Source organism: Scyliorhinus torazame, chromosome 5, assembly GCF_047496885.1.
Source record: "Scyliorhinus torazame isolate Kashiwa2021f chromosome 5, sScyTor2.1, whole genome shotgun sequence".
NCBI lineage: Eukaryota > Metazoa > Chordata > Chondrichthyes > Carcharhiniformes > Scyliorhinidae > Scyliorhinus > Scyliorhinus torazame.
In genome coordinates this window covers 104,241,089-104,267,522 of record NC_092711.1, presented here as the reverse complement: position 1 = coordinate 104,267,522, position 26,434 = coordinate 104,241,089, and the positions used below count along the sequence as shown (strand labels likewise).

The 26,434-nt window shown below is 47.1% G+C and overlaps 2 protein-coding genes across 14 annotated transcripts in view; one reads left to right on the top strand and one right to left on the bottom strand.

The window, feature by feature from the left end:
* Positions 1–21,069, bottom strand: part of LOC140419306 (uncharacterized) — a 24,678-nt gene extending 3,609 nt beyond the window's left edge. The window contains exons 1-2 of one of the 6 annotated variants that reach the window (XR_011945684.1): positions 20,921–21,069; positions 2,887–5,148 (exon numbers count right to left, since the gene is read on the bottom strand). The gene's annotated coding sequence lies outside the window, so the exon portion shown is untranslated. Of the gene's footprint in view, positions 1–91; positions 1,401–2,350; positions 2,590–2,886; positions 5,149–20,920 lie in introns of those variants that run through there. The other 5 variants (XM_072503144.1, XM_072503142.1, XM_072503141.1 and 2 more) reach the window with 5 other exon arrangements.
* Positions 9,205–26,434, top strand: LOC140419308 (uncharacterized). Of its 8 annotated transcripts, none has more exons than XR_011945685.1 (3): positions 9,205–9,356; positions 15,733–15,848; positions 26,041–26,434. XR_011945685.1 is itself a non-coding variant. In XM_072503146.1 (3 exons), the coding sequence occupies exon 1, from the start codon at positions 11,927–11,929 to the stop codon at positions 13,049–13,051; it is 1,125 nt and encodes a 374-aa protein (XP_072359247.1). In that variant the 5' UTR covers positions 11,768–11,926; the 3' UTR covers positions 13,052–13,934; positions 15,733–15,848; positions 26,041–26,434. The 8 variants fall into 8 exon arrangements, 7 of the variants coding, with proteins under 7 accessions (XP_072359247.1, XP_072359250.1, XP_072359252.1 ...); XM_072503146.1 differs by lacking the exon at positions 9,205–9,356 and adding an exon at positions 11,768–13,934; XM_072503149.1 differs by lacking the exon at positions 9,205–9,356 and adding an exon at positions 11,768–13,934 and having other exon boundaries at positions 15,733–15,855.

Sequence of the window (26,434 nt, the reverse complement as noted above, 5' to 3'; positions counted from 1 at the left end):
GGGGGGGTGGGGGGGGGGGGGGGGGAAGAGGAGGGGCATGTGACACTGGCATGGGAGTAGCTGGTTTTCTGCAGGTTCTGGTGCCACTCACCTATAATCTGTCACTTATCCTGATCGCCCGGCACTCATCTACCTAATCCTGAATTCATATTTGTTATGTCCTGGAAGACTTCAGGGTTCGGTCTGGTAGGATTATGCCAGAAAAAGTGAAGAAATGCACCAATAAAACAGCGCAGGTGGATTCAGCGGAAATGGAGCCCCCTTTTCAACATGGCGGCCTGACACTCGGGAGGTCTCTCGACCCCGAGCTCTCCGGAGCTCTCTGGGAGGCGGCGAAAATGATGACTGCTGATATTATCCGTGTTATTGACCAGAGGCGGAGTGTGCTGACTCAATATCTGTGAGCTCATGAGGCCCAGCTGCAAAACACCATGAAGAGGCTCGATGATCCGGAGGAGAGAATCCTGAACGTTCAGCAAGATGCCTCCTCGACAGAGGCAAGAATTCAACCCTTTGAAAACCAGCCGAGTGGCTGGCGGATGTCCTGGAGGACTTGGAGAACTGAGGGTCGGAGAAAGAACATCCGAGTCGTCGGCCTGTCAGAAGGTGTGGAGGGTAAGGCTCCCGTCAATTCTTCGAGGACCAGAAGCCATGTTTTCTCAAGCTGGATGTGAAGCCTGGGTTTTTCAAATTAGAAAGGGTGCATTGTATCTCTGAGGCTGAGGGATAGTTTTCATCCCAGGCCTGTAATCATTCACTTCCACAACTGGAAAGATCGCCAGAAGGTCCTGGAGACGGGTACGGTGAGGTGGCGCCTGGCCCCAGGAGGGAGGGTGGATTCAGGACTTTCGGCAGCAACACAAACAAAGCATTCATGCTCCGATGAAGTTCAAAGGCAGCTCAATCCTGTGGGGAGTGAATTACGTCAGGCTTTATCGTGAGACCCGAAAAATGGTATCCAACAACTCCGTCAAGTCTTTCAGTAATCCAACTATTGCCTTGGCCTTCATTAAATCCATGAAGGGCAAGGATCTGGAGGGATGGTTTGCAGCTTGGACTAACTCAGGTTCTAATCCGGACTCTTTCCCAGTCATGGTATTCTTTTTTAAAAATTTAGTGTACCCAATTCATTTTTATTCCAAGGAGCAATTTAGTGTGGCCAATCCACCTAGCCTGCACATTTTTGGGTTGTGGGGGCGAAACCCACGCAAACATGGGGAGAATGTGCAAACTCCACACGGACAGTGACCCAGAGCCGGGATTGAACCTGGGACCTCAGCGCCGTGAGGCTGCAGGGCTAACCCACTGCGCCACCGTGCTGCCCCTGTCATGGTATTATTGTCTGAACTTCAGAATCACAGAAATACACATAGGGACAGGAGTAGGCCATTCAGCCCGAGTCTGTCCTGTCATTTAGTGAGATCATGGCCTATCTGTGACCTAACTCCATATCTCTGAATATCTTTGCTTAACAAAACTCTACCTCAGATTTAATCTTAACAACTGATCGAGCTTCACGTGCTGTTTGTGGGAGAGAGTTCCAAACCTCTACCACCCTGTGTGTGAAGACGTTCTTCCTAACATCTCTACTGAATGGTCTAGCCCGAATTTTTCGACAATGATCCCTACTTTTAGAATCTCCAACCAGTGGAAATAGTTTGTCTTTATCTACCCTGTCTTTTCCTGTTAATATCATAAATACTTCAATCAGATCACACCGTAACCTTCTAAATTCTACCGAACGCAGGCCTAATTTGTGGTTGAAACTTTGGGTCAGAGCCGCTGCAATCTCTCCCTCGCCTCCCACAGCATCCTGGGACACAATTCATCCAGACCTAGTAATCTAATAATCTTATGGGCGGCATGGTAGCACAGTGGTTAGCACTGTTGCTTCACAGCACCAGACACCTGGGTTTGATTCCCGGCTTCGGAGTCTGCATGTTCTCCCCGTGTCTGCATGGGTTTCCTCCAGGTGCTCCGGTTTCCTCCCACAAGTCCCGAACGTTGAGCTTGTTAGGCGAATTGGACATTCTGAATTCTCACTCTGTGTACCCGAACACGCGCCGGAGTGTGGCGACTAGGGGATTTTCACAGTAACTTCATTGCAGTGTTAATGTAAGCCTACTTGTGACAACAATAAAGATTATTATGAATGGGCCAAAGGGCCTCTATTTGTGCTGTAAAGAGAGGGAATGAATGAGAAGGACTTTATAGAGAAAGTGCAAAAGCCACAACATTCACCAGCTCCAAGGACACACCTTAGCTCCCTTTCCAATCTGAAAGCAGCCTGAGCTGGATTTACATTCCCCTTAATTGATCATTGCTGGGTGATAATCCTGTACTTCCTCACCTCACACCACTGTGACAGCACCTTCACTACACAGACTGCAGCAACTGACCAAACATCACCTTCCCAGTTATTCCTGAAGGCACCGCCTTCCCAACCTGGCCCCTTGCCTGAGGTGCGGTGATCCTCAGGTCACATCACCGCCGGTCAGCTCTCTCCCGGGACCAGGCCCTGGTTCACAGCCGCCATCTTGGGGAAGCAGAGCGCATGCGCTGGCGTCTCGGTGATGCAACAGCTGATGGGCGGAACCTGAAGGTTTCTGTTCCCAGGCGGGTCCTAGTGCCCGGCGAAGATTACAGTTCAACAGTTTTTCACCCACTCCCAGGCTGAAGCTGATGTTTGTAGCCTGGAGGTATCTCTGAATTACGTAGACATTCAGCGTGAGAGGCTGCAGCCTCTGCATAGCTACCTGAAGGGGGTTATACAGCGTTTGATTACATTTCGTGGTCCTTTCCAGTCAATTATCAGGATGTTTGTGTGATATTTCCTTGCCCTCAGTGTGATTTTTCTTTATTTAAAATACATTTCAGCAGCAGGCTTACTGGTGATTTTTAAAGGAAAGGTAATTTATTATCACACTATTTCCCTGGATGTTTGAACATCTCAGTCTCTCGTCTCTTTCACACTCACTGACACATACACAGAAATTAGTTACAGATCAACTAATTAGTGGGCAGCACGGTAGCATTGCGGATAGCACAATTGCTTCACAGCTCCAGGGTCCCAGGTTCGATTCCGGCTTGGATCACTGTCTGTGCGGAGTCTGCACATCCTCCCTGTGTGTGCGTGGGTTTCCTCCGGGTGCTCCCACAGTCCAAAGATGTGCGGGTTAGGTGGATTGGTCATGATAAATTGCCCTTAGTGTCCAAAATTGCCCTTAGTGTTGGGTGGGGTTACTGGGTTATGGGGATAGGGTGGAGGGGCTGAACATGGGTAGGGTGCTCTTTCCAAGAGCTGGTGCAGACTCGATGGGCCGAATGGCCTCCTTCTGCACTGTAAATTCTATGATAATCAAGTTGAAGCTGTAATGATGAAAATGGAATGTAGGCTGCAATCTTTATATCGCTGCAGGCCTGTTGTCTTCTTGTTGAGCAGGTCCTTTAGTTGGAGTGAAGCGCTTTTAGAAATAAATAATTATCATGAGGCTCTGAAGCTTCTTGTAGGTGAATAGCCAGGACGTTGGTTCTCAGGTGGACCTGGAAGCTGGAATAAGTTCAGTCTTGTGGCTGCACTGGCAGACATTCAGCTCTGCTGTTTCAGCTGTTTCCTGCTGCTTCACTTGCTTCACACACACATTTGCTTTGTTCAGGGTTTATTGTACTGCATCCCTGACAATTAACTGCAGGGTTACAACTCTGAGACCCAGAACACCCCGATACAATCGCAGTTTACGATGCTCACTCACTCACTCTGTCCCAATTCGAGCTCATTCTCCTGTCCAACAGTCCAACATCCAACAGTCCAGAGATTTCATTTTCCTCAAATGCTGGTTCACCCTGACACAACGAGACATTTAAACTTCACAGGTGGCTGCAAAGTTTCCTTATTCAGGTCCGTGTTAAACTAAATATTGGTCACAGAATCGGATATTGCCCACAGTTTAATGTCCATAATAACCTGTTAAGTTGCAGCCATCTTGACAGAGTTTGTGGATCTTACAGTCTATAATATCTAGTATCCTTGTGCCGAATGTGACATCTTGAATCTACTCTTGGGTCTGGTTAGAACAGTGCATTGTAGCTGGGTGGGATGGGCGGCATGGTAGCAAAGTGGATAGCACTGTTGCTTCACAGCTCCAGGGTCCCAGGTTCTATTCCCAGCTTGGGTCACTGTCTGTGCGGAGTCTGCACATTCTCCCTGTGGGTTTTCTCCGGGTGCTCAGGTTTCCTCCCACAATTGGCAGCTGGGCAACTCATACCAAATATAACATCGAGATCTGACAAGTCACTCAATTCATTAGGATCTAAATATCACAAACTGTCAATGTGCTTGTCTGTTCTGACTGTGGGAAGTGATTTCAAACATCAGTGTGACTGGAAAAGCCCCGAGACACACACACACCCGAGTGAGAGTGATCCAGTGAACTGTCTGTGGAACCATTTACACAGCCTGAAAAATCATCTTGTTTCCTCTTGTGGGAGAGTCTAGGACAAGAGGGCATAATCTCAGAGTAAGGGATTTCAAATTTAGGACAGAGATTAGGAGACATTTCTTCTCTCAGAGGGTAGAGAATCTGTAGAATTATTTAGCTGGGCAATCCTTCTTTATCTGGGAATCAAACCGTTGTCTAATTGTCCCGGCAGTTACCAGGCTCCTGTGAAGTCCTCCAGCTGTTATTTCAACGCAGACTTCAACAATCTATTTTAAGTAGGTTTCTGTTCAATTAATTCATTGTGACTGTCACATAACCACATTTTCACTCTGGAAACTTAAACCAGCTGCTTTACATTCAATCAGGAACATCCCAGTTTTACACCAATCTCTGATTTGACAGCAGGTTTCCAGCATTCACCATTGTTCTTCTTGACTTTGAACACAGTTGTAAAGGAGCTTCTGTTCCGTGCCTAGGAGCTCTGAACCATGAAGAGAGCGGCTGGGACACATTTCTCTCACACCTCAGGATTAACCCACACCGGGACTTTGCTGTCAGTGAAGAGAGGTGTCTTTTATCCCTCTCAGTGTGACCCTGAAGGACTGTGTCCAGGCTGAAGTTCTGTTCCTGCCATGTGATCCTCCTCCAGATTGTCCTTTCTGAGCTCCAGCCAGGTGCTGTTAAACACTCAGGTGGGAAAGACAAAAATCTGCAATATTTCAAACCAAGCTTATTTATTTCACATTTATTCAGAATATTAAATCTCATCAGCAGATTAAGACTGTCAAGAGTGAACCTGATTCAGTCCTGGACATAATTAGCAGCATCAATCAGAGTAGAATCCAAACCTTGTAGTCGCTTGTGTGTTAGCAGGTGGGATGACTGAGTAAATCCCTTTCCACAGACATTACAGGTGAACGGCCTCTCCACAGTGTGAACTCGATGATGTTTCAGAAGATAAGATAAATGAGAAAATTCCTTCCCACGTATGGAGCACATAAACGGCCTCTCCCCAGTTTGAACTCTGGAATGTCAGCAGGTTGGATGACTGACTGAATCCCTACCCACACACAGAGCAGGTGAACGACCTCTCCCCAGTATGAACTTGCTGGTGATTCAATAGGTTGTATGAACGAGTGAATCCCTTCCCACACACTGAGCAAGTGAACAGCCTCTCCTCACTGTGAACCTGCTGATGTGTCAGAAGGTTGTATGAACGTGTGAATCCCTTCCCACATTCAGAACAGGTGATCAGTCTATCCCCTGTATGAAGTTGCTGGTGTATCAGAAGTTTGGATGAATTAATGAATCCTTTCCCACAGTCAGAGCAGGTGAATGGCCTCTCCCAGTGTGAATTCTCTGGTAGTTCAGTAGGGCACTTGGACGGCTGAATCCATTCCCTCAGAGCAGGTGAACGGTCAGTCCCCAGTGTGAGCATATTGGTGTGTTAGTAAATCCTTTTTGTTTGTAAAGCTCTTCTCAGTCAGGACAGTTAAAAAGTTTGTGATCAGAGTGAACACGTTGATGTGTCTGCAGGTGGGATGACTGAATGAATCCTTTCCCACACAGGGAGCAGGAGAACGGTCTCTTCCCCAGTGTGAATACGTTGATGTGTCAGCAGATCCTTTTTACATTTAAAACTCTTCTCACAGTCAGGACATGTAAACGGTCTTTTATCAGTGTGAACAAGTTGGTGAGTCACAATGTGGGATGACCGAGTGAATCCCTTCCCACACACAGGGCAGGTGAATGGCCTCTCCTCAGTGTGAACTCGCTGGTGTGTCAGAAGGTTGTATGAATGGGTGAATCCCTTCCCACAAATGGAGCAGGTGAACGGTCTCTCCCCAGTGTGACTGTGACGATGAACCTCCAATTGTGATGGGTAACTGAATCCTTTTCGACAATCCGTACATTTCCACAGTTTCTCCATGGTGAGGGTGTCCGCATGTTTCTCCCGGTTGAAGCTTTGTCCACACACAAACAGCCATTTAATTTCTCCCTGCAGTGAATGACGTGAGCCTGTGTAACTGGTTAAAGCTCTCTCCACAGTCAGTTCACTGGAACACTCTCACTCAGGGAACATAGAACATTACAGCGCAGTACAGGCCCTTCGGCCCTCGATGTTGCGCCTCCATGTGCAACCACTCTAAAGCCCACCTACACTATTCCCTTATCGTCCATATGTCTATCCAATGACCATTTGACTGTCCTTCGTGTTGGCGAGACCACTACTGTTGCAGGCAGGGCATTCCACGCCCTTACTACTCTCTGAGTAAAGATCCTACCTCTGACATCTGTCCGACATCTATCTCCCCTCAATTTAAAGGTATGTCCCGTCATGCTAGACATCACCGTCCGAGGAAAAAGGCTCTCACTGTCCACCCTATCCAATCCTCTGATCATCTTGTATGCCTCAATTAAGTCACCTCTTAACCTTCTTCTCTTTAACGAAAACAGCCTCAAGGCCCTCAGCCTTTCCTCGTAAGATCTTCCCTCCATACCAGGCAACTTTCTGGTAGATCTCCTCTGCACCCTTTCCAATGCTTCCACATCCTTCCTATAATGCGGCAACCAGAATTGCACGCAATACTCCAAATGTGGCCGCACCAGAGTTTTGTACAGCTGCAACATGACCCCATGGCTCCGAAACTCAATCCCTCTACCAATAAAAGCTAACACACCATACGCCTTCTTAACAACCCTCTCAACCTGGGTGGCAACTTTCAGGGATCTATGTACATGGACACCGAGATGTCTCTGCTCATCCACACTGCCAAGAATCTTACCATTAGCCCAGTACTCCGTCTTCCTGTTATTCCTTCCAAAATGAATCACCTCACACTTTTCTGCATTAAACTCCGTTTTCCACCTCTCAGCCCAGCGCTGCAGCTTATCTATGTCCCTCTGTAACTTGTAACATCCTTCCGCACTGTCCACAACTCCACCAACTTTAGTGTCATCTGCAAATTTACTCACCCATCCTTCTACGCCCTCCTCCAGGTCATTTATAAAAATGACAAACAGCAGTGGCCCCAAAAACAGATCCTTGTGGTACACCACTAGTAACTGGACTCCAGTCTGAACATTTCCCATCAACCACCACCCTTTGTCTTCTTCCAGCTAGCCAATTTCTGATCCAAACTGCTAAATCACCCTGAATCCCATGCCTCCGTATTTACTGCAGTAGCCTACAGTGGGGAACCTTATCAAACACTTTACTGAAATCCATATACACCACATCAACTGCTTTACCCTCATCCACTTGTTTGGTCACCTTCTCAAAGAACTCAATAAGGTTTGTGAGGCACGACCTACCCTTCACAAAACCGTGTTGACTATCTCTAATCAAATTATTCCTTTCCAGGTGATTATACATCCTATCTCTTATAAACCTTTCCAAGATTTTGCCCACAACAGAAGTAAGGCTCACTGGTCTATAGTTACCGGGGTTGTCTCTACTCCCCTTCTTGAACAAGGGGACAACATTTGCTATCCTCCAGTCTTCTGGCACTATTCCTGTAGACAAAGATGACTTAAAGATCAAAGCCAAAGGCTCAGCAATCTCCTCCCTAGCTTCCCAGAGAATCCTAGGATAAATCCCATCCGGCCCAGGGGACTTATCTATTTTCACACTTTCCAGAATTGCTAACACCTCCTCCTTATGAACCTCAAGCCCTTCTAGTCTAGTAGCCTGAATCTCAGTATTCTCCTATATCTCGGTGCTTTTGCAGTCGCACCGCTGAAACTGAACAGACAAATATTTCTCCTTCCAAATTCAAAGACTGATGATATTCAGCTCCTGATGAATCGAGTGACTGTCAGATTTCGATGTGATGTTTGGTTTGAGTTTTCTGTCGGCCAATCCTCCACTTCCAATATCCTGTAAAAGGAGTTTACAAAAGCCATCACTGTCAGTCCAGGATAGAAATTCTGAACAGACAATTCTAGTTTCTCTGGAATATTTTTTCCTCTCTTGTTCCCCCAAAGCTGTCAATCCCAGTCCCACACACTCTCCCTCCTCCCTGGGCTGAAATGCAAACCCATCTCACCGTCTGCACCATTTCTTTCCTCCACTCCCAGTTTTCTCGCTCCCTCTCCTCTGCCTGGGTTCAGTTCTCCAGCTCCTGCCTGCGGCGACTCTCATTCAGCCTGTGGGAGCCGCACTCACTCTCACTGCAGCTGCGCTCTGCCCGGAGCAGCACCCCGCATGCTCCGCACAGAGAGGCTACTTCCGGGGGCGGGACATTCTGACGCCTGCGCGTTCTGGCTACTGTGATGGAGATAGGGCTGATGTGGAGATGCCGGCGTTGGACTGGGGTGAGCACAGTACGAAGTCTTACAACACCAGGTTAAAGTCCAACAGGTTTGTTTCGATGTCACTAGCTTTCGGAGCGCTGCTCCTTCCTCAGGTGAATGAAGAGGTCTGTTCCAGAAACACATATATAGACAAATTCAAAGATGCCAAACAATGCTTGGAATGCGAGTACGGAGATAGGGCGTATTCATCGGCCCCCGCATTCCGGGTAGTCTTATCCGCCATTATTCCATTACGTTACTCAGGCTGATAAATTGGTTCAGGCACTTTTGACACAGTTCGGTGTCTGTACGGAATGGGGCGGCCGCATCGGCGCTTTTCTCTCTGATCGGCCCCTGTTAACGGCTGTCATCTGATTCGGGGGCGATATGCCGCAGGGCGCATGCGCGGCCGTCATCTTTCTCAGGTGCAGCAGGGCGCATGCGCTGCCTCCAGGACCCGGAAGAGAAAATCTTGTGAATTTCTCTCCTGGACTGAGAGTGAAATTCCTTTGGAAATTCCTTTAGAAAGAGGAGGATTTACTAACGGGAACTTCAATCCAAACATCACATCATCATCTGGCAGACTTACTCGATTCATCAGGACCTGAATATCATTGGGACGTAAAATGGTTTGTCTGTTCTGTCCGTGGATAAAGATTTCAGATATTAGAGTGACTGGGAAAATTTAAATGACCATTCCGGGTTAAATTTGAGACTAATTACACCGATCACATTGGGGAAGTTAAATAATTTGCTGTTGTACTCTTATGTGTGCAGGTAAATTTTAAAATTACCACATTAGCATACTTGGCCGCTAAACTTAGCAAACTGCTGATCTTCTTAGTGGTGAGAGTTACTATCACAGATTTTATTAAAGTTTGTTGTTTGTGTTGCATTTCATTCAGCTCATCGTGGCTACAAAGTAAGTATTGAGCCTAATCTCAATTTACAGATTGTGGTCTGTAGCTTTTTAAGTTACATCAATTGAGATATCTAAATACTTTTTAAATGTTATGAGGGTTTCTGCCATCATTTCAGCAGCATGCCACAGATCTTCACCGCCCTCTAAACCTCCTCGTCCCCCCCTAAATCTCTGCCCCCTTTTATATGTATCCCTCAACCAAAGGGAATAGGACCTTCCTATCCAATCTATTTAGATTCCTCAGAATTTAAAAAAAATGTAAATTTCTATTTTTTTCCAATCAAGGGGCAATTTAATTTGGCCAAGCCACCTACCCACACAGACAATGGGAGAATGTGCAAATCCCTTACAGACTGTGACCCGGGGCCAGGATCGAACCCGGGTCCCCAGCACGCAGGCACACAACCACTGTGCCACCATGATCCCCCAGAATGTTATACCTTTAGAATAATCTTTATTATTGTCACAAGTAGGGTTACATTAACACTGTAATGAAGTTACTGTGAAAATCCCCTGGTAGTAACACTCTGGCATCTATTCGGGTATGCAAAGTGAGAATTCAGAATGTCCAATTCACCTAACAAGCACGTCTTTCGAGACTTGTGGGAGGAAACCCATACAGACACTGGAGAACGTGCAGACTCCGCACAGACAGTGTCCTAAGTGGGAATTGAACCCCGGGACCCTGGTGCTGTGAAGCAACAGTGGTAACCACTGTGCCACCCATAAAACAGTTCAGCTCACTGTTCTCAGATTAAAGAAGCTGAAGCGCCCAACGTGGGTCTTGAACTCACGGCCCTGGGATTAAGACTCCCTTGCTCTGCCGACTGAGCCAGCCAGGCTGCTTTTCATAATTTAATTTTGGTCTCTCCTCAGTCTTTTCTGTTCCAAAGAAAACAGTCCCAGTTTATCCAAACGTTCCTCAGAGCAAACATTGTTAATTTCTGGCTGATGTTGTTAAATCCCCTCTGTACTTTCTCTAGTGCAATCTTCCTGTGCACAGGAAACTAGCTCTGGCCTAACTAGTCCTGTCCTGCCATTTATCATGTAATCCTTTGCCTTGTTTTCCCTCCAGCTTTCTTCCTCACTATCAAGTGTTTAACCATTTTTGTGTCACAGGTAAACTTCTTGTTCATGTTCCCACATTTACTCTCAAATCAGTGATGTCACCAGGAGTGAAGGGCCCAGTACTGATTCCTTTGAAACCGGCGCTGGAAACAGCCCTTTGATTTTCTCTATTCTTTATGGGATGTGAGTGTCACGGGCAAACCAGCTGGGTTGCCCATACCTAATTGTCCTTAAACTGAGTGGCTTGCTGGGCAATTCAGAATTAACCACATTTCAGTGAGTTGGCCAGATCAGGTAATGCCGGTGCAGACTCGATGGGCCGAATGGTCTCCTTCTGCACTGTAGATTCTATGATTCATTCTGACCTTGGGTCACTGTCTGTGTGGAGTTTGTACATTCTTCCTGTGTCTGCGCAGATTTCCTCCGGATGCTCTGGTTTCCTCCTACAGTCCACAGATGTGCAGGTTAGATGGATTGGCTGTGTTAAATTGTCACTGGGAGGGGTTGTGGGGATAGGGTGGGGAATTCGCCAAGGTAGGATGCTCTTTCAGAGGGTTGCTGCAGACTCAATGGGACGAATGGCCTCCTTCTGTACTGAGGAGATTCTATGATTCTACATTGGATCCAATGATGTGTTCACTCACACATTGCAGCCTGATTCTTATTATTGGAACAGACACTGTGTTTGTTACTCTCAAAGTGAGTGAATCCTTTGCTGCTTATCCTCTAGGCCCCATCTCCACTATTATTGTCTGATTGTCCCACTGAGACTCTCACTGTTATTATTGGACAATCAGCGAGTCAGCCTGAGCCTGTGGCCGCTCTCACCATCTGGAACCATCACAATGCCAGGTGATTGAGGGCGGCTCCAGACCAATAGGAGGAGGAGGTGCAGGACTGGAGGACCGACCGGGAGCGGCAGGTCCTCCAACCAATCGGAGTGAATGAGGGGCGGGGCTGTGATTGAAGCATGCGCAGTGTGGGTCATGGCGAAGGAGAAGAGAGCCTCCTTAAATCCGAAATTGGTGCGAGGCGTTTAACAATATGGAGGGAGCGAGAGATCTCGGGGGTGGGCAGAAACGTTGTGTAAAGCTGTTGCAAGCTGCAATCTTCGGGAAAAAGTTTCTGGGACCCCATTTGCACCAAGCGGGGCTGCAGCTCCTCATGTTTGGCTCGGGTTAATGGCCGCCAGCTTTGTTTAATGTGGACCCACGGCGAAGAATCACTGAAACGACTACACGATGACATTAATAAGTTCCATCCAACCATCAGACTCACCATGGACTACTCTCCAAAATCAGTTGCATTCTTGGACACACTCGTCTCCATCAAGGACGGTCACCTCAGCACTTCGCTTTACCGCAAACCCACGGATAACCTCATGATGCTCCACTTCTCCAGCTTCCACCCTAAACACATTAAAGAAGCCATCCCCTATGGACAAGCGCTCCGTGTACACAGGATCTGCTCAGACGAGGAGGAGCGTAACAGACATCTACAGACGTTGAAAGATGCCCTCGTACGAACGGGATATGGCACTCGACTCATCGATCGACAGTTCCAACGCGCCACAGCGAAAAACCGGACCGACCTCCTCAGAAGACAAATATGGGACACAACCGACAGAATACCCTTCGTCGTCCAGTACTTCCCCGGAGCGGAGAAACTACGTCATCTTCTTCACAGCCTTCAACACGTCATTGATGACGATGAACATCTTGCCAAGGTCATCCCCACACCCCCACTACTTGCCTTCAAACAACCGCGCAACCTCAAACGAACCATTGTGTGCAGCAAACTACCCAGTCTTCAGAACAGTGACCACGACACCACACAACCCTGTCATGGCAATCTCTGCAAGACGTGCCAGATCATCGACATGGATACCACTATTACACGTGAGAACACCACCCACCAGGTACGCGATACATACTCGTGCGACTCGGCCAACGTTGTCTACCTCATACGTTGCAGGAAAGGATGTCCCGAAGCGTGGTACATTGGCGAGACCATGCAGACGCTGCGACAACGAATGAATGGACATCGCGCAACAATCACCAGGCAGGAATGTTCCCTTCCAGTCGGGGAACACTTCAGCAGTCAAGGGCATTCAGCCTCTGATCTCCGGGTAAGCGTTCTCCAAGGCGGCCTTCAGGACCCGCGACAACGCAGAATCGCCGAGCAGAAACTTATAGCCAAGTTCCGCACACATGAGTGCGGCCTCAACCGGGACCTGGGATTCATGTCACATTACATTCATCCCCCACCATCTGGCCTGCGAACTCCTACCAACTGTCCTGGCTTGATACAATTCACACCGCTTTAACCTGGGGTTACCCCATCTCTGGATCTGTAAAGATTTAATCACCTGCTAATGCTCGCATTCCTAGCATTGTTTGGCATCTTTGAATTTGTGTATATGTGTGTTTCTGGAACAGACCTCTTCATTCACCTGAGGAAGGAGCAGCCCTCCGAAAGCTAGTGACATCGAAACAAACCTGTTGGACTTTAACCTGGTGTTGTCAGACTTCGTACGTTGTTTAATGTGCATCAGGGCGCATGCGCATTTGTCTCTTTGTCGGGGGCGATGTTACAATGAGTGGGAGGAGCTTGTTCCCCATTGTTCAGAATGGAGACAACTTGTCCATCAAACTGGATTAGTCTTTGAGTCCCAATGTCTTATTGATGAGGCAAAGTGGTGGCGGAGATGGAAAGAAAAGGAAGACAATCCTGCTCTCCAGATTTCACTGTCTTATCAGACATTCTGCCCCATGTGTCCAAAGCTATGCGGCTCTGTTCAGCCACATGAAGACCCAGGTAGAAACTCACAACCATGAGTAGACACCACCCTCAAATCACTGCTGATGACAAGAGGGTCAGTGTGCAGCGGGGGGCATGAGCGGTCATCCTGGACCAGGGAGCAGGAGGGGACAATGTTGTGAATTTCTATCCTGGACTGACCGTGATTAATTTTGGAAACTCCTTTTACAGGGGATTTGTAGGGGAGGATTTACACACAGCAAACTCAAACCAGGAGAAAGTTTGCCTTTCCTGAATTTCATGACTGGACTGACAGTGATGCCTTTGTAAACTTCTTTCACAGGGGCTTAGAAAGGGATTCGAAGACGGGAAACTCAAAACCAATCCTCATATTGAATTCTGACAGCACCATTCGGGTTATCGGGACCTGGAGTTATCGACCTTTGTGTGTAAGCAGAGTCAGTTTGCAAAGCATAATTTATATCAAAAATATCCATTTCAATGGTGGGTTTATTACCCAACATGAGTAGCAGCTGAGAATGTGCTCTATCCACATGACAGAAGCTCCTCGCACATGCGCAGAGTCCGGCTGTGACTGGAGCATGCGCTGTTCGGGCTGTGTCCAGTGCAGGCGCAGTTCAGATTGTCGCTGACGATGCGAGGAGCGGGAAAGAAACAATCGAGCGACTTTCAGGATTGGAGCCGGTGGGTGGCCGGGGAGTGATAGAAGCTGCGGAGTGAGCCGGGAGGCTTCATAAATACCCCGTGGAGGCTTCAACTCCCGAGGAAAATGTTAACGGTCCCGTCTGAAACAGCACCGAACAGAGTGAGAGCTGAGCGGTGACAGGCCCGGGTTACCGGCCGCCATCTTTACAGAGGACAAGGTGCCGCAGGGAAGTGGCTGGCTTAGCACAGTGGGCTAAGACAGCTGGCTTGCAATGCAGAACAAGACCAGCAGCGTGGGTTCAATGCCCGTTCCAGCCTCTCCGAACACGTGCCGGAATGTGGCGACTAGGGGCTTTTCACAGGAACTTCATTGAAGCTTACTTGTGACAATAAGTGATTATTATTATTATGCGCTGCGAGCCTGGACCGGATGCCAAATCTTCCGGATTGACTGACTGGAGTCTCCAGGATTTTATTTTAATCATTTGTGGGAGTCACTGGCTGGGCCAACATTTATTGCACATCCCTAATTTCCCGAGAACTGAGTGGCTTGCTCGGCCATCTCGGAGGGCATTTAAAGAGTCAACCACATTGCTGTGGTTTGGAATCGTGTCGGCCAGACCAGGTGAGGACAGCAGTTTTCTTTTCTATTCATTCACGGGATGTGGGTGTCGCTGGCTGGGCCAGCATTCACTGCCCAGCACTAATTGCCCTTGAACTGAGTGCATCTCAGAGAGCATTTTAAGAGTCAACCAGCTGACTGTGGAACTGGAGTCACATGTAGGCCAGACCAGGTAAGGATAGAAGATTTCCTTCACTGAAGGACAGGAGTGAACCAGATGGATCTTTGCAACAATCGACAATCGTTTCATGGTCATCAGTAAACTTTCAATGAATTAAAATTTTACCTTCTGCCTTGGTGAGATTCATGTCTGGGTGTCTGGAAAATCATTGGGAAAGTCAAAAATATTTTTGTGACTCTGGAACATGATTAGGACAGTAAAAATATTAATTTTGGGTCTCTGGAAAATCATTCGGACAGTAAAAAAGATTTTTGAACATTTCTCTTCAGTGGATATAAAAATATTGAAAATGGGATGAAGGTTGATTGACTGACAGTCAATCACTGTCCTTTTAAAAAATAAATTAAGAGTGCCCAATTCATTTTTTCCAATTAAGGGGCAATTTAGCGTGGCCAATCCACCTACCCTGCACATCTTTGGGTTGTGGGGGTGAAACCCACGCAAACACGGGGAGAATGTGCCAACTCCACACAGACAGTGACCGAGAGCCGGGATCGAACCTGTGATCTCGGTGCCGTGAGACAGCAGTGCTAACCACTGCACCACCATGCTGCCCTAGTCAAACACTGTCCTGTAAGGTAATGAGTCCTTTTGCTTCCCAATTGGCCGAGGAAGGCAGAGTGTCACAAGGATGGATGTGTTGACCGATTAATGGCTGGAGGATGGGGGGCAGGTCATGTGATTAAACCTCCAGGAATACATTTAATCAAAGTTGGTGAGGAGAGAATGTTGTGAATTTCGATCCTAAACTGACAGTGAGGTTTCTGTAAATTTACAGGATACTGGAAGTGGAGGTTTAACAGACGGGAAACACAAACCAAACGTTACATCGCGGTCTGACAGAATCACTCGATTCATTAGTACCTGAATATCAGCAGCATCTGGGTGTGGAAGGTAAAAGGTTTGTCTGTTCTGTCTGTGAGTGAAGATTTCAGGTCTCAGTGTGACTGGAAAAGCCCCGAGATTCACAAACCCTGGTTAGACCAAATCTGGAGAACTGTGTTCAGTTCTGGACAACAAACCAGAGGAAGGATAGAATGGCCTCGGAGGGAGCGTAGCACAGATTTACCCGAGTGATATCTGAACCCCCTGGGGTTAAATTACAAGGCGAGATTAGACAAAAAATTCAGTCAGCTGGCAGCACGTCAGTGGTTAGCACTGCTGCCTCACAGGGCCGAGCCCGGCTCTGGGTGACAGTCCGTGTGGAATTTGCAGATTCTCCCCATGTTTGCGTCGGTTTCGCCCTCACAACCTGAAGATGTGCAGGTTAGGTGGATTGACCACGCCAAATTGCCTCCAATTTCCTCCCACAAGCCCCGAAAGACGTGCTTGTTAGGTGAATTGGACATTCTGAATTCTCGCTCAGTGCACCCGAACAGGAGCCGGAGTGTGACGACCTGGGGATTTTCACAGTAATTTCATTGCAGTGTTAATGTAAGCCTACTTGTGACACTAATAAATATTATTATTATTAACTGGATCCTCACAGCTTTATTTCTCTCAGGTTTCTATCCAATTAAAAAAAAAAAAATCATTTATTGTGTCTATTTCCAAACTCCGTCATCGGCAGCAAGTTTAAGGTCATTGCCACTGGCTGTGTAAAAACATTCTTCCTCATACCTCCTGGACCATTTACATGCAGAGATACGGAGCAACGTAGAAAATAGGAGCAGGAGGAGACCATTTGGCCCTTCGAGCCTGCTCCACCATCCATTGGTCAGAGCTGATTAGGCGGCGACCATTTGGCCCTTCGAGCCTGCTCCACCATTCATTACGATCAGAGCTGATTAGGCTCAATAGCCTAATCCTGCTTTCCCCCCATATCCTTTGGTCCCCTTCACCCTAAGTGCTGTATCTAACTACTTCTTGAAAACATGCAATGTTTTGGCCTTAATTAGTTCCTGTGGCGACGAATTCCACAGGCTCACCACTCTCTGGGTGAAGACATTTCTCCTCATCTCTATCCAAAATGGTCTACCCCGTATCCTCAGACTGTGACCCCTATTTCTGGACACACGCACTATTGGGAACATCCTTACTGAATCTACTCTCTCGCCCTGTTTTTTTTAACATAAATTTAGAGAGCCCAATTCATTTTTTGCAATTAAGGGGCAATTTTAGCATGGCCAATCTACCTACCCTGCACATCTTTGATAGATCATAGAATTTACAGTGCAGAAGGAGGCCATTTGGCCCATCAAGTCTGCACCGGCTCTTGGAAAAAGCACCCTACCCAAGATCAACACCTCCACCCTATCCCCATAACCCAACCCAACACTAAGGGCAATTTTGGACACCAAGGGCAATTTATCATGGCCAATCCACCTAACCTGCACATCTTTGGACTGTGGGAGGAAACCGGAGCACCCGGAGGAAACCCACGCACACACTGGGAGGATGTGCTGACTCCGCACAGACAGTGACCCAAGCCAGAATCGAACCTGGGACCCTGGAGCTGTGAAGCAATTGTGCTATCCACACTGCTACCGTGCTGCCATTAATTTGGATTTGTGGGTGTGTGCAAACTCCACACAGACAGTGACCCGGGGCCGGGATCGAACCCGGGTCCTTGGCGACATGAGGCAGCTGTGCTAAGCACTGTGCCACCCCCAGTCTTGCAACCCTCAAGAGAAAACAAAATCCTTATCCCCATCTGAAATGGGTGACCCCTCACTTTGCAACAGTGACCCCCTTGTTCCAGATTCTCCCACAAGAGGAAACATCCTCTCCACATCCACCCTGTCAAAACCCCTCAGGATCTTGTATTGTTCAATCCAGGTTTTACCCAAAGCTTTAAATCTGTGTCCCGACTGCTTGTACGATCAGTGAATGGAAACAGAGTTTCTTTGTCCACCCGATGGAAATCTGGCATAATCTTGTGTCCCTGAATCAAATCTCCCCTCAACCTCCTTTGCTGGAACCATTCTGGTAAATCTCCTCTGCACCTTCTCCAAGAACCTTCACATTCTTCCTGAAGAGTGGTGACCAGAGCTTTAGAAAGATTCATAGCATAGAATTAGAACCATAGAATTCCTGCAGTGCAGAAGGAGGCCATTCGGCCCATCGAGTCTGCAGTGATTCTCTGAAAGGGCACCCTGCCTAGGCCCACACTCCTACCCTGTCCCTGTAACCCCATAGCCCCACCTAACCTGCACATTCCTGGACACTAAGGGGCAATTTATCAAGGCCAGTCCACCTAAGGTGCCCTTCTTTGGACTGTTGGAGGAAACCTGAGCACCGGGTGGAAACCCACGCAGACACGGGGATAAAGTGCAAACTCCACACTTAGCAAGGCCGGAATTGAACCCGGGTCCCTGGCGCTGTGAGGCAGCAGTGCTAACCACTGTGCCACCAGAAGTATAGTTTTGGTATCAATGTTACTGTTTATGAAGCTCAAGATCGAAGTTGTTTTGCCAACTACTCTCTTAGTATGTCTTGTAGATGTACAAAATCCCTCTTCACCTCTTTCTCTCTCCTCCCAAAGAGGACAGTTGGGTTTTTATGACAATCCAGCAGTTTTCACGGTCACTTTTTCCCCACAAATGACCAGATTCATTCAGCTCAATTTCACAACCTGCCTTTGTGTTTTTGTGGGTTCTCTCTCACTCCCTATTTTCTGTTTTCAATCAGTTTTACAAGGTGTTCGAAGGGGAGGGTTCAAAGTCCGGAAACGCAAACCAAGCGTCACATCAGGATCTGACAGAGTCCTCAATTTATCGTTGCTGAATATCATTGATCATGGACGAAAAAAGCATTGGTCACAGTGGGGAGAAACCGTACACGTGTTGTGTGTGTGGACGAGGATTCAGTCGATCATCAGACCTCACGAGACACAAATGCAGTCACACTGAGGAGAAACCGTGGAAATGTGCGGACTGTGGGAAAGGATTCACTTCCCCATCCAAGCTGGAAATTCATCGACACAGTCACAGTGGGGAGAGACCATTCACCTGCTCCAAGTGTGGGAAGGCATTTACTCAGTCATCCAACCTGCTGAAGCACCAGCGAATGCACACTGGGGAGAGGCCATTCACCTGCTCCCTCTGTGGGAAGGGATTCACTCAGTCATCCCACCTGCTGAGACACCAACGAGGCCACAAGTAACCGCAGTGATTGGATTTTACTGTTCCTCACATTCAGGACTGAACCGTGTTCATTTGGGTCTCTTTCTGCTGATAACAAACTCCAGCCCATTTACAGGGGCTAATATATTTGCTAAAAGTCAAATAAATTAGATTTGTGTTAAATACGCAGTCTTGAAACATTTCAATATCTTTGACACAAGTTAGTTCCTTTTGAAGTACTCTCGCTCTCCCCTGTCTCTTCCATCCTCACCTCCAACAAGAAGTGTAAGGAGCTTGTGGAGCTTCTTTGTGACTGAGATTGAGTAAATCCGATCAGCTGCCTCTGCTGCTTCCCTCCCTTCCACGAGCCCACCGGCCCAAACTGTCTCTAAATTTCATCCTTTCCCGAGCTTGAACCCACATCTTTCTCGAGTTTCTCTCCCATCTCCCCTCGTGCCCTCTCAGAGCTCATCTTGTTGGTTAACTAACAGAAAGCAGAGAGTGGGAATAAATGGGTGTTTCTCTGGTTGGCAACCTGTAACTAGTGGGGTCCCTCAAGGATCAGTGTTGGGCCCGCAGTTGTTCACAATTTACATAGATGATTTGGAGTTGGGGACCAAGTGCAATGTGTCAAAGTTTGCAGACGACACTAAGATGAGTGGTAAAGCAAAAAGGGCAGAGGATACCGGAAGTCTGCAGAAGGATTTCGATAGGTTAGGTGAATGGGCTAGGGTCTGGCAGATGGAATTCAATGTTGCCAAGTGTGAGGCTATCCATTTTGGGAGGAATAACAGCAGAATGGATTATTATTTAAACGGTAAGATGTTAAAACATGCTGCTGTGCAGAGGGACCTGGGAGTCGCAAAAAGTTGGTGTGCAGGTGCAACAGGTGATTAAGAAGGCTAATCGAGTTTTGTCTTTCATTGCTAGAGGGATGGAGTTCAAGACTAGTGAGGTTATGCTGCAATTGTATAGGGTGTTGGTGAGGCCGCATCTGGAGTATTGTGTTCAGTTTTGGTCTCCTTACCTGAGAAAGGACATATTGGCACTGGAGGGATTGCAGAGGAGATTCACTAGGTTGATCCCAGAGTTGAGGGGATTAGATTATGATGAGAGGTTGAGTAGACTGGGACTGTACTCATTGGAGTTTAGAAGGATGCAGGGGGATCTTATTGAGACATATAAAATTCTGAAGGGAATAGATAGGATAGATGCGGGCAGGTTGTTTCCTCTGGTCGGGGAAAGCAGAACTAGGGGGCATAGCCTCAAACTAAGGGGAGGTAGATTTAGGTCGGAGTGTAGAAGGAACTTCTTCACCCAAAGGGTTGTGAATCTCTGGAATTCCTTGCCCAGTGAAGCAGTTGAGGCTCCTTCTTTAAACATTTTTAAGAAAAAGATAGATGCCTTTCTAAAGAATAAAGGGATTCGGGGATATGGTGTACGGGCCGGAGAGTGGAGCTGAGTCCACAAAGATCAGCCATGATCTCATTAAATGGCGGAGCTGGCTCGAGGGGCCAGATGGCCTACTCCTGTTCCTAATTCCTATGTTCTTCTGTTGTCCATGAGACCCAGCTCCTGCTCCATCGACGCTATTCCCACTGAGCTACTGATCAGCCAACTACCCTGTGTCCATGGATATTGTCAACATTTCTCTCTCTTCAGCTACTGTCCCTCTGTCCTTCAAATCTGCCATCATCACCCCCTCAATAAAACAAACCCTTGACCCTGCCATCCTTACAAATTACTGCCCCATCTTCAACCTCCCTCTCCTCTCCAAACTCTTTGAACATGTTGTCACCTCCCAAATCCTTGCCCATCTTTCCCAGAACTCCCATGTTTGAATCCCTTCAATCGGGTCTCTGCCCTGTCACAGTGAAATACAAGAGACAAACAGAATCTTACCCGGAGAGAAAGACAGACAATCCGGGAGCTTGGATCCAACACGGATATGTTCATCAGACCAGAAGATAAGGGTATCAGCACAATCATTATCGAGAGACAACAATACCTGCTGGAGACAGACAGACAAGTAAACAACACGAATCACAACACCAAGCTACCTTGACCCATATGCCCGAGACAGGAAGGAGAATTGGAGACAGACTAGAAGAATTCAGACCCCAGACACATTAACCAAAAACAGATGGGAATATCTGAGGGGACAACGGGCAGAACGAAGCAAGTTCTACATGTTCCCTAAAATACACAAACACCCAAACACATGGACAGTACCAGGGAAATACCCCCAGACAGACCCATCAGACTGTGAGAGCGAAAATCCTACAAAGTAGCTGAAACATCAACACACTGCTCCGAGTAGTTGATGGTACAGTGGTTCAATAAATATAATTAGTGGATTAAAAATGTGTATAATGTAGATTGAAAACAGTAAATGCGACATTAACCCAGCGGGTCTGACAGCATCAGAGAATCCCTACAGTGCAGAAGGAGGCCATTCAGCCCATCGGGTTTGCACCTACCCCACAAAAGAGCACCGCACCCAGGTGCACTTCCCTTCCCCTAGCCCCGTAAACCCATCTCATCTTTGGACACTAAGGGGCAATTTAGCATAGTCAATCCACCAAACCTGCACATGGGAGAAAACTGGAGCACCCGGAGGGAACCCCCACAGACACGGGGCGAATGCACAAACTCCACACAGTCATCCGAGGCCGGAATTCAACACTGGTCACTGACGCTGTGAGGCAGCAGTGGTACCGACTGTGCCACATGTGGCGAGAGAAACAGGGTTAACGTTTGTTGTTGCTTTTTGTAACAGTTCTGTAGAACGGGCAATGGAATTTTTTTTAAAAGTCCGCTGAAGTGGAAACAAAGTGTTTTACTCCGAGGTTTGACTCAGGAAGACATTTCAATCGTAAACTCAGTCGTAATTCACACACAGCCCGCAGTCTGATTGGCTGGAGGATCGAGTCCATCCGGTCCTCAAATCTTCCCATTGGTCAACACCTGTCCGGCAAGAAATGAGGTTGTGGAACCCGCGGCCAATGGGAAGAACTCAGAATGATGCAGATTCTCAGTCAATGAGGGAGATCCTGACTCAGCCCCGCCCCTCATTCACTGCGATTGGTTGGAGGACCAGCCGCTCCCACTCGGTCCGCCAGTCCCGAGCCCTCGCATTATTGGTCCGGAGCAGCCGTCAATCACTCCCCGGGCATTGTGAGCTGGAGCAAACCCTTCACAATCATTATGTGGAGACGCCACCGTTGGACTGGGGTGAGCGCAGTAAGAAGTCTTACACCAGGTTAAAGTACAAAACGCAACCTGGGAACAGGCCCAGGTTAACGGGCACCATCCTGCTTCAGACACTGGAGGATGGTTCACATCAGAGGATGGGGGAGGAGGACAAGAAATAAGAGTGTTCACTTTGCACTCAAATCAATGAAGACTCTGATCTCTGGGAACGAAGGAAACCCTGGCAGGTGGGTGGGGAGGATTTACAAACACCCGCTGGAGGCCCCAACCCCCCAATAAGACCCATTGGTTTTATTGTCAGTCTGCAGACAGGAGCTGGAGAACTGAACCCAGGCAGAGGAGAGGGAGCGAGAAAACTGGGAGTGGAGGAAAGAAATGGTGAGATGGATTTGGATTTCAGCACAGGGAGAGTGTGTGGGACTGGGATTTACAGCTTTGGGGGAACAAGAATTGAACAAACATTCCAGCGAAACTAGAATTGACTTTTTTAAATGTCTATTTTGTACTGACAGCGATGGATTTTGTAAACTCCTTTTACAGGGGATTAAAAGGGGAGAATTCAAAGACTGGAAACTCAACCAAATATTACAACAGCATTTGGCGGAGTTAATGGCTTCATGAGTAGCTGTTAATCAACGGTCATTGAATGTGAAGGAGAAATGTTCTATGTTCTATTTGAGAAATGTTTGTCTGTTCTATCTGTGGGAGAACAGTACGAACAGCAATGTGATTGGGAAAGCACAGAGACACAGGCACATCTGAGTTCCAGAACACTGACTGCGCAAAGTGCTTGAACCAAATACACAGCCTGCACCATTCGTGTGGAGGAGGAAACATCCATGTATTCTGTATGGACAAGGCTTCAACTGGGTGTCCGAACTGGAGAGATACAAGGACATCTGGATGATGAAGACATGGAAATGTGGGGACTGTGGGAAGGGATTCAATTATCGATGCCTGCTGGAAACCCACCGCGTATTCACACAGCAGAGAGACCATTCACCTGCTCTGAGTGTGGGAAAGGATTTACTCAATCAGCTGGCCTCATGTTACACCAGCGATATCATGCTGAGAAGAGGCTGTTCGCCTGTTCTGTGTGTGGGAAGGGATTTACTCAGTCAGCTAGACTCATGTTACACCAACACATTTACTCAGTCCTCAGATATCCATATCCTGTGGAAAGTGGTTCACGTCTTTATCTAATCTCAGTGTACACAATCGTGTTCACACCGGGAGACCGTTTATCTGCTCAGTGTGCAGGAAGGGATTCACTCAATCATCCAGTCTGCTCAGACACCAGTGAAGTTACACTTTGGAGAAGCTATTCAGCTGTAGTTTCATTGGAAAGACACTCAGGAAATCATCCACCTTCAGTGCACACCAACAAATTCACAAAGGGCCGAGACCGACCATCGACGCTGTGGGAAGGGATTCACTCAGTCACAATATGAGCTGCGACACCAGCAAGTTGACAAGTGACTGCAGGGATTGGATTTTACTGTTTATGCTGCTGTTAATCACATCCAGCATTGATGGTCTGACCATATCTGGTTTGATTCTGCTGATGTTAACAACCCATAGAACTGGCTGCAGTTTAATATTTTCAGATGTCACTAATTTTCAAGGCTGCGATGTCCCATTTTCAAAGCACACTGTCTGATATTCTCCTTCATTTAAGAACTCTTTAACAGGATCATCCTAAATGACGTTTGATACAAAATCTACAATTCAGAGTTTGAAAGGTTCCACTGATTAACCTCTCCAATTAGAAAGTGCTGATTAATCCTTGCTGACAATTGTTACTGACTCTCACATTCCTCACAGTAACATGTCCATTGTGAAATGACATTATCAAGGAGCATTAAACTAAACTGTGAAATATTTCACAGGCACATCAATAAAAACTTCATCAATCAACATTGATATTGATGAAACTTGGAAGTCACTGTGTTCAATCATTTCTGACACAGCAGCAGCAGCCAGGGTTAGGGGATAGAGCGGGGGAGTGGGCCGAGGTTGAGTGCTCTTTCAGAGGGTCGCTGCAGACTCGATGGGCCAAATGGCCTCCTTCTGCACTGTAACGATCCTACAGGATTCGAAGGTAAAGGTGGAACCCACAACACAGATTGGTTTGAGAGCCCCTCAGCAGAGATGACATATGTCATTGAAGCAAAAAGCAAAGCCGACCTGATGTACAACATAAACCCAACACCGAGAACAAGGCATCACTTGAAAGTAGTCAAGACAGTTGTGTAAAACATGGAGAGATTGTGCAAATAAACACTGGACAGCCAACGTCAATAACTCCAAACGGCCTGTGATAATGGACATCTCGGGCTGCACAGTGGCTCAGTGGTTAGCAATGCCGCCTATGGCGCTGAGAACCCGGGTTCGATCCCGGCCCCAGGTCACTGTCTGCGTGGAGTTTGCACATTCTCCATGTCTGCATGGGTCTCACACCCACAACCCAAAGATGTGCTGGTTAGGTGGATTGGCCATGCTAAATTGCCCCTTTAATTGGAAAAAAATAAGTGGTTACTCTAAATTTATATTAAAAAGATAACAGAAATCTCTGTGTGCTGGGAAGAAGAGGGCTCTGGGTCTGACCATCACCAAAGTTGTTCCCTGAAATCCCAGATGGTGACATCCTGACAGATGTAAACAGATGTCCCGCTGGGTTGAACATGACTGACAGCTGTGCTCCGTCAGACGGACATCTCCCAGTCGCTGTCTGACTCTCCTGCAGCTTCCTGTCATGGTTGAGCTGGAAAAGGCCATTGATTGCTGAGCAAGCAGAAAGTTGCCCGGCAAGGATGGAATTCCAGCTGAACTCCTCAAACACAAAATCCCATCGACTGTCACACCTTCATGACCTCCTCTGTTGGGAAGTCGGAACAATTCCATGTGTATGATGCTAAAATCATCATAACCTATAAAAACAGCAGTGACAGAGGAGATTGCAACAACTACAGGGATGTCTCACTCCTTAGCATCACTGGGAAGACCTTCATGAGGGTCAAGTTTACAAGATTCATCTACTTGCAGACTGAGTGTGTCCAGAAGCACAGTGCGGTTTCTGTGCTGACAGATCTACAGTGAACATGATCTTCTCCACACACCAGCTACAAGAGAAGTGAACAATTGAGATTTTATCTAAGGAGTCTGCTGAGAAAAGTATCATAATTACTGTAAGAAGTCTTACAACACCAGGTTAAAGTCCAACAGGTTTGTTTCGATGTGCTCCGGACCTGAGGAAGGAGCAGCGCTCCGAAAGCTAGTGACATCGAAACAAACCTGTTGGACTTTAACCTGGTGTTGTAAGACTTCGTACTGTGCTCACCCCAGTCCAACGCCGGCATCTCCACATCATAATTACTGTGATGTGGAGATGCCGGCGTTGGACTGGGGTGAGCTCAGTAAGAAGTCTGACAACACCAGGTTAAAGTCCAACAGGTTTGTTTCAAACACTAGTTTTCGGAGCACTGCTCCTTCCTTCTTCCTGAGGAAGGAGCTGCGCTTCGAAAGCTAGTGTTTGAAACAAACCTGTTGGACTTTAACCTGATGTTGTAAGACTTCTTATCATAATTACTGAGTGAAAGTAAATCTTTAAGTATGAATTGCAATTTATTTGTACAATTGTAAAAGGCAGAGAAAAGTTGGATTCTCTTAAGTTAAACTTCAGCCTTATCGTTGTGCATTGGGTTTCACAATCTTTTGGAAGCTCCACCTCTTTAAGTCTTTTTGGTCTAAGAAGGTTGAAGCTTTGGTTACCTGTGAAAGCTGATCGTTTTACTTTTATTTTTCTTTAGTTTTATTTGAGTCATTTGGAAAAGTGCCTGAAGAAAGAGGAGAAAACACATTTGGGCAAAGCAGAAAAAGTTGCCAAAAGAATTGAGAAAACAAAGTTTAAAATGGTGTTACGTAAAGTCAACACAGTTGTGCACATTTGAGCACGTTTGTTCCAACACCCTTGAGAGCAGAGAAGTTAACCCTTTCCACTGACAGCACAGTGGCGATTTGAACCAAAGAATTTGCCTTTTAAAGATTTGGCTTCATCCCATTTGGTATCTTTCAAGACAAAATATTTAAGAATGGAAAATATCGGAGTTATCTCCAAACTGATTGCAAGTTCCTGTCATTCTGTCTCTGAATATATTATGTGAATATTAAATTGGACAGAGAAGTTCCTCAGTTGTTCCTTTA

What these genes read in the sequence shown, in the direction of transcription:
- LOC140419308 (XM_072503152.1), top strand. Translation starts at nt 11,927, where the DNA reads ATGTGGACCCACGGCGAAGAATCACTGAAACGACTACACGATGACATT.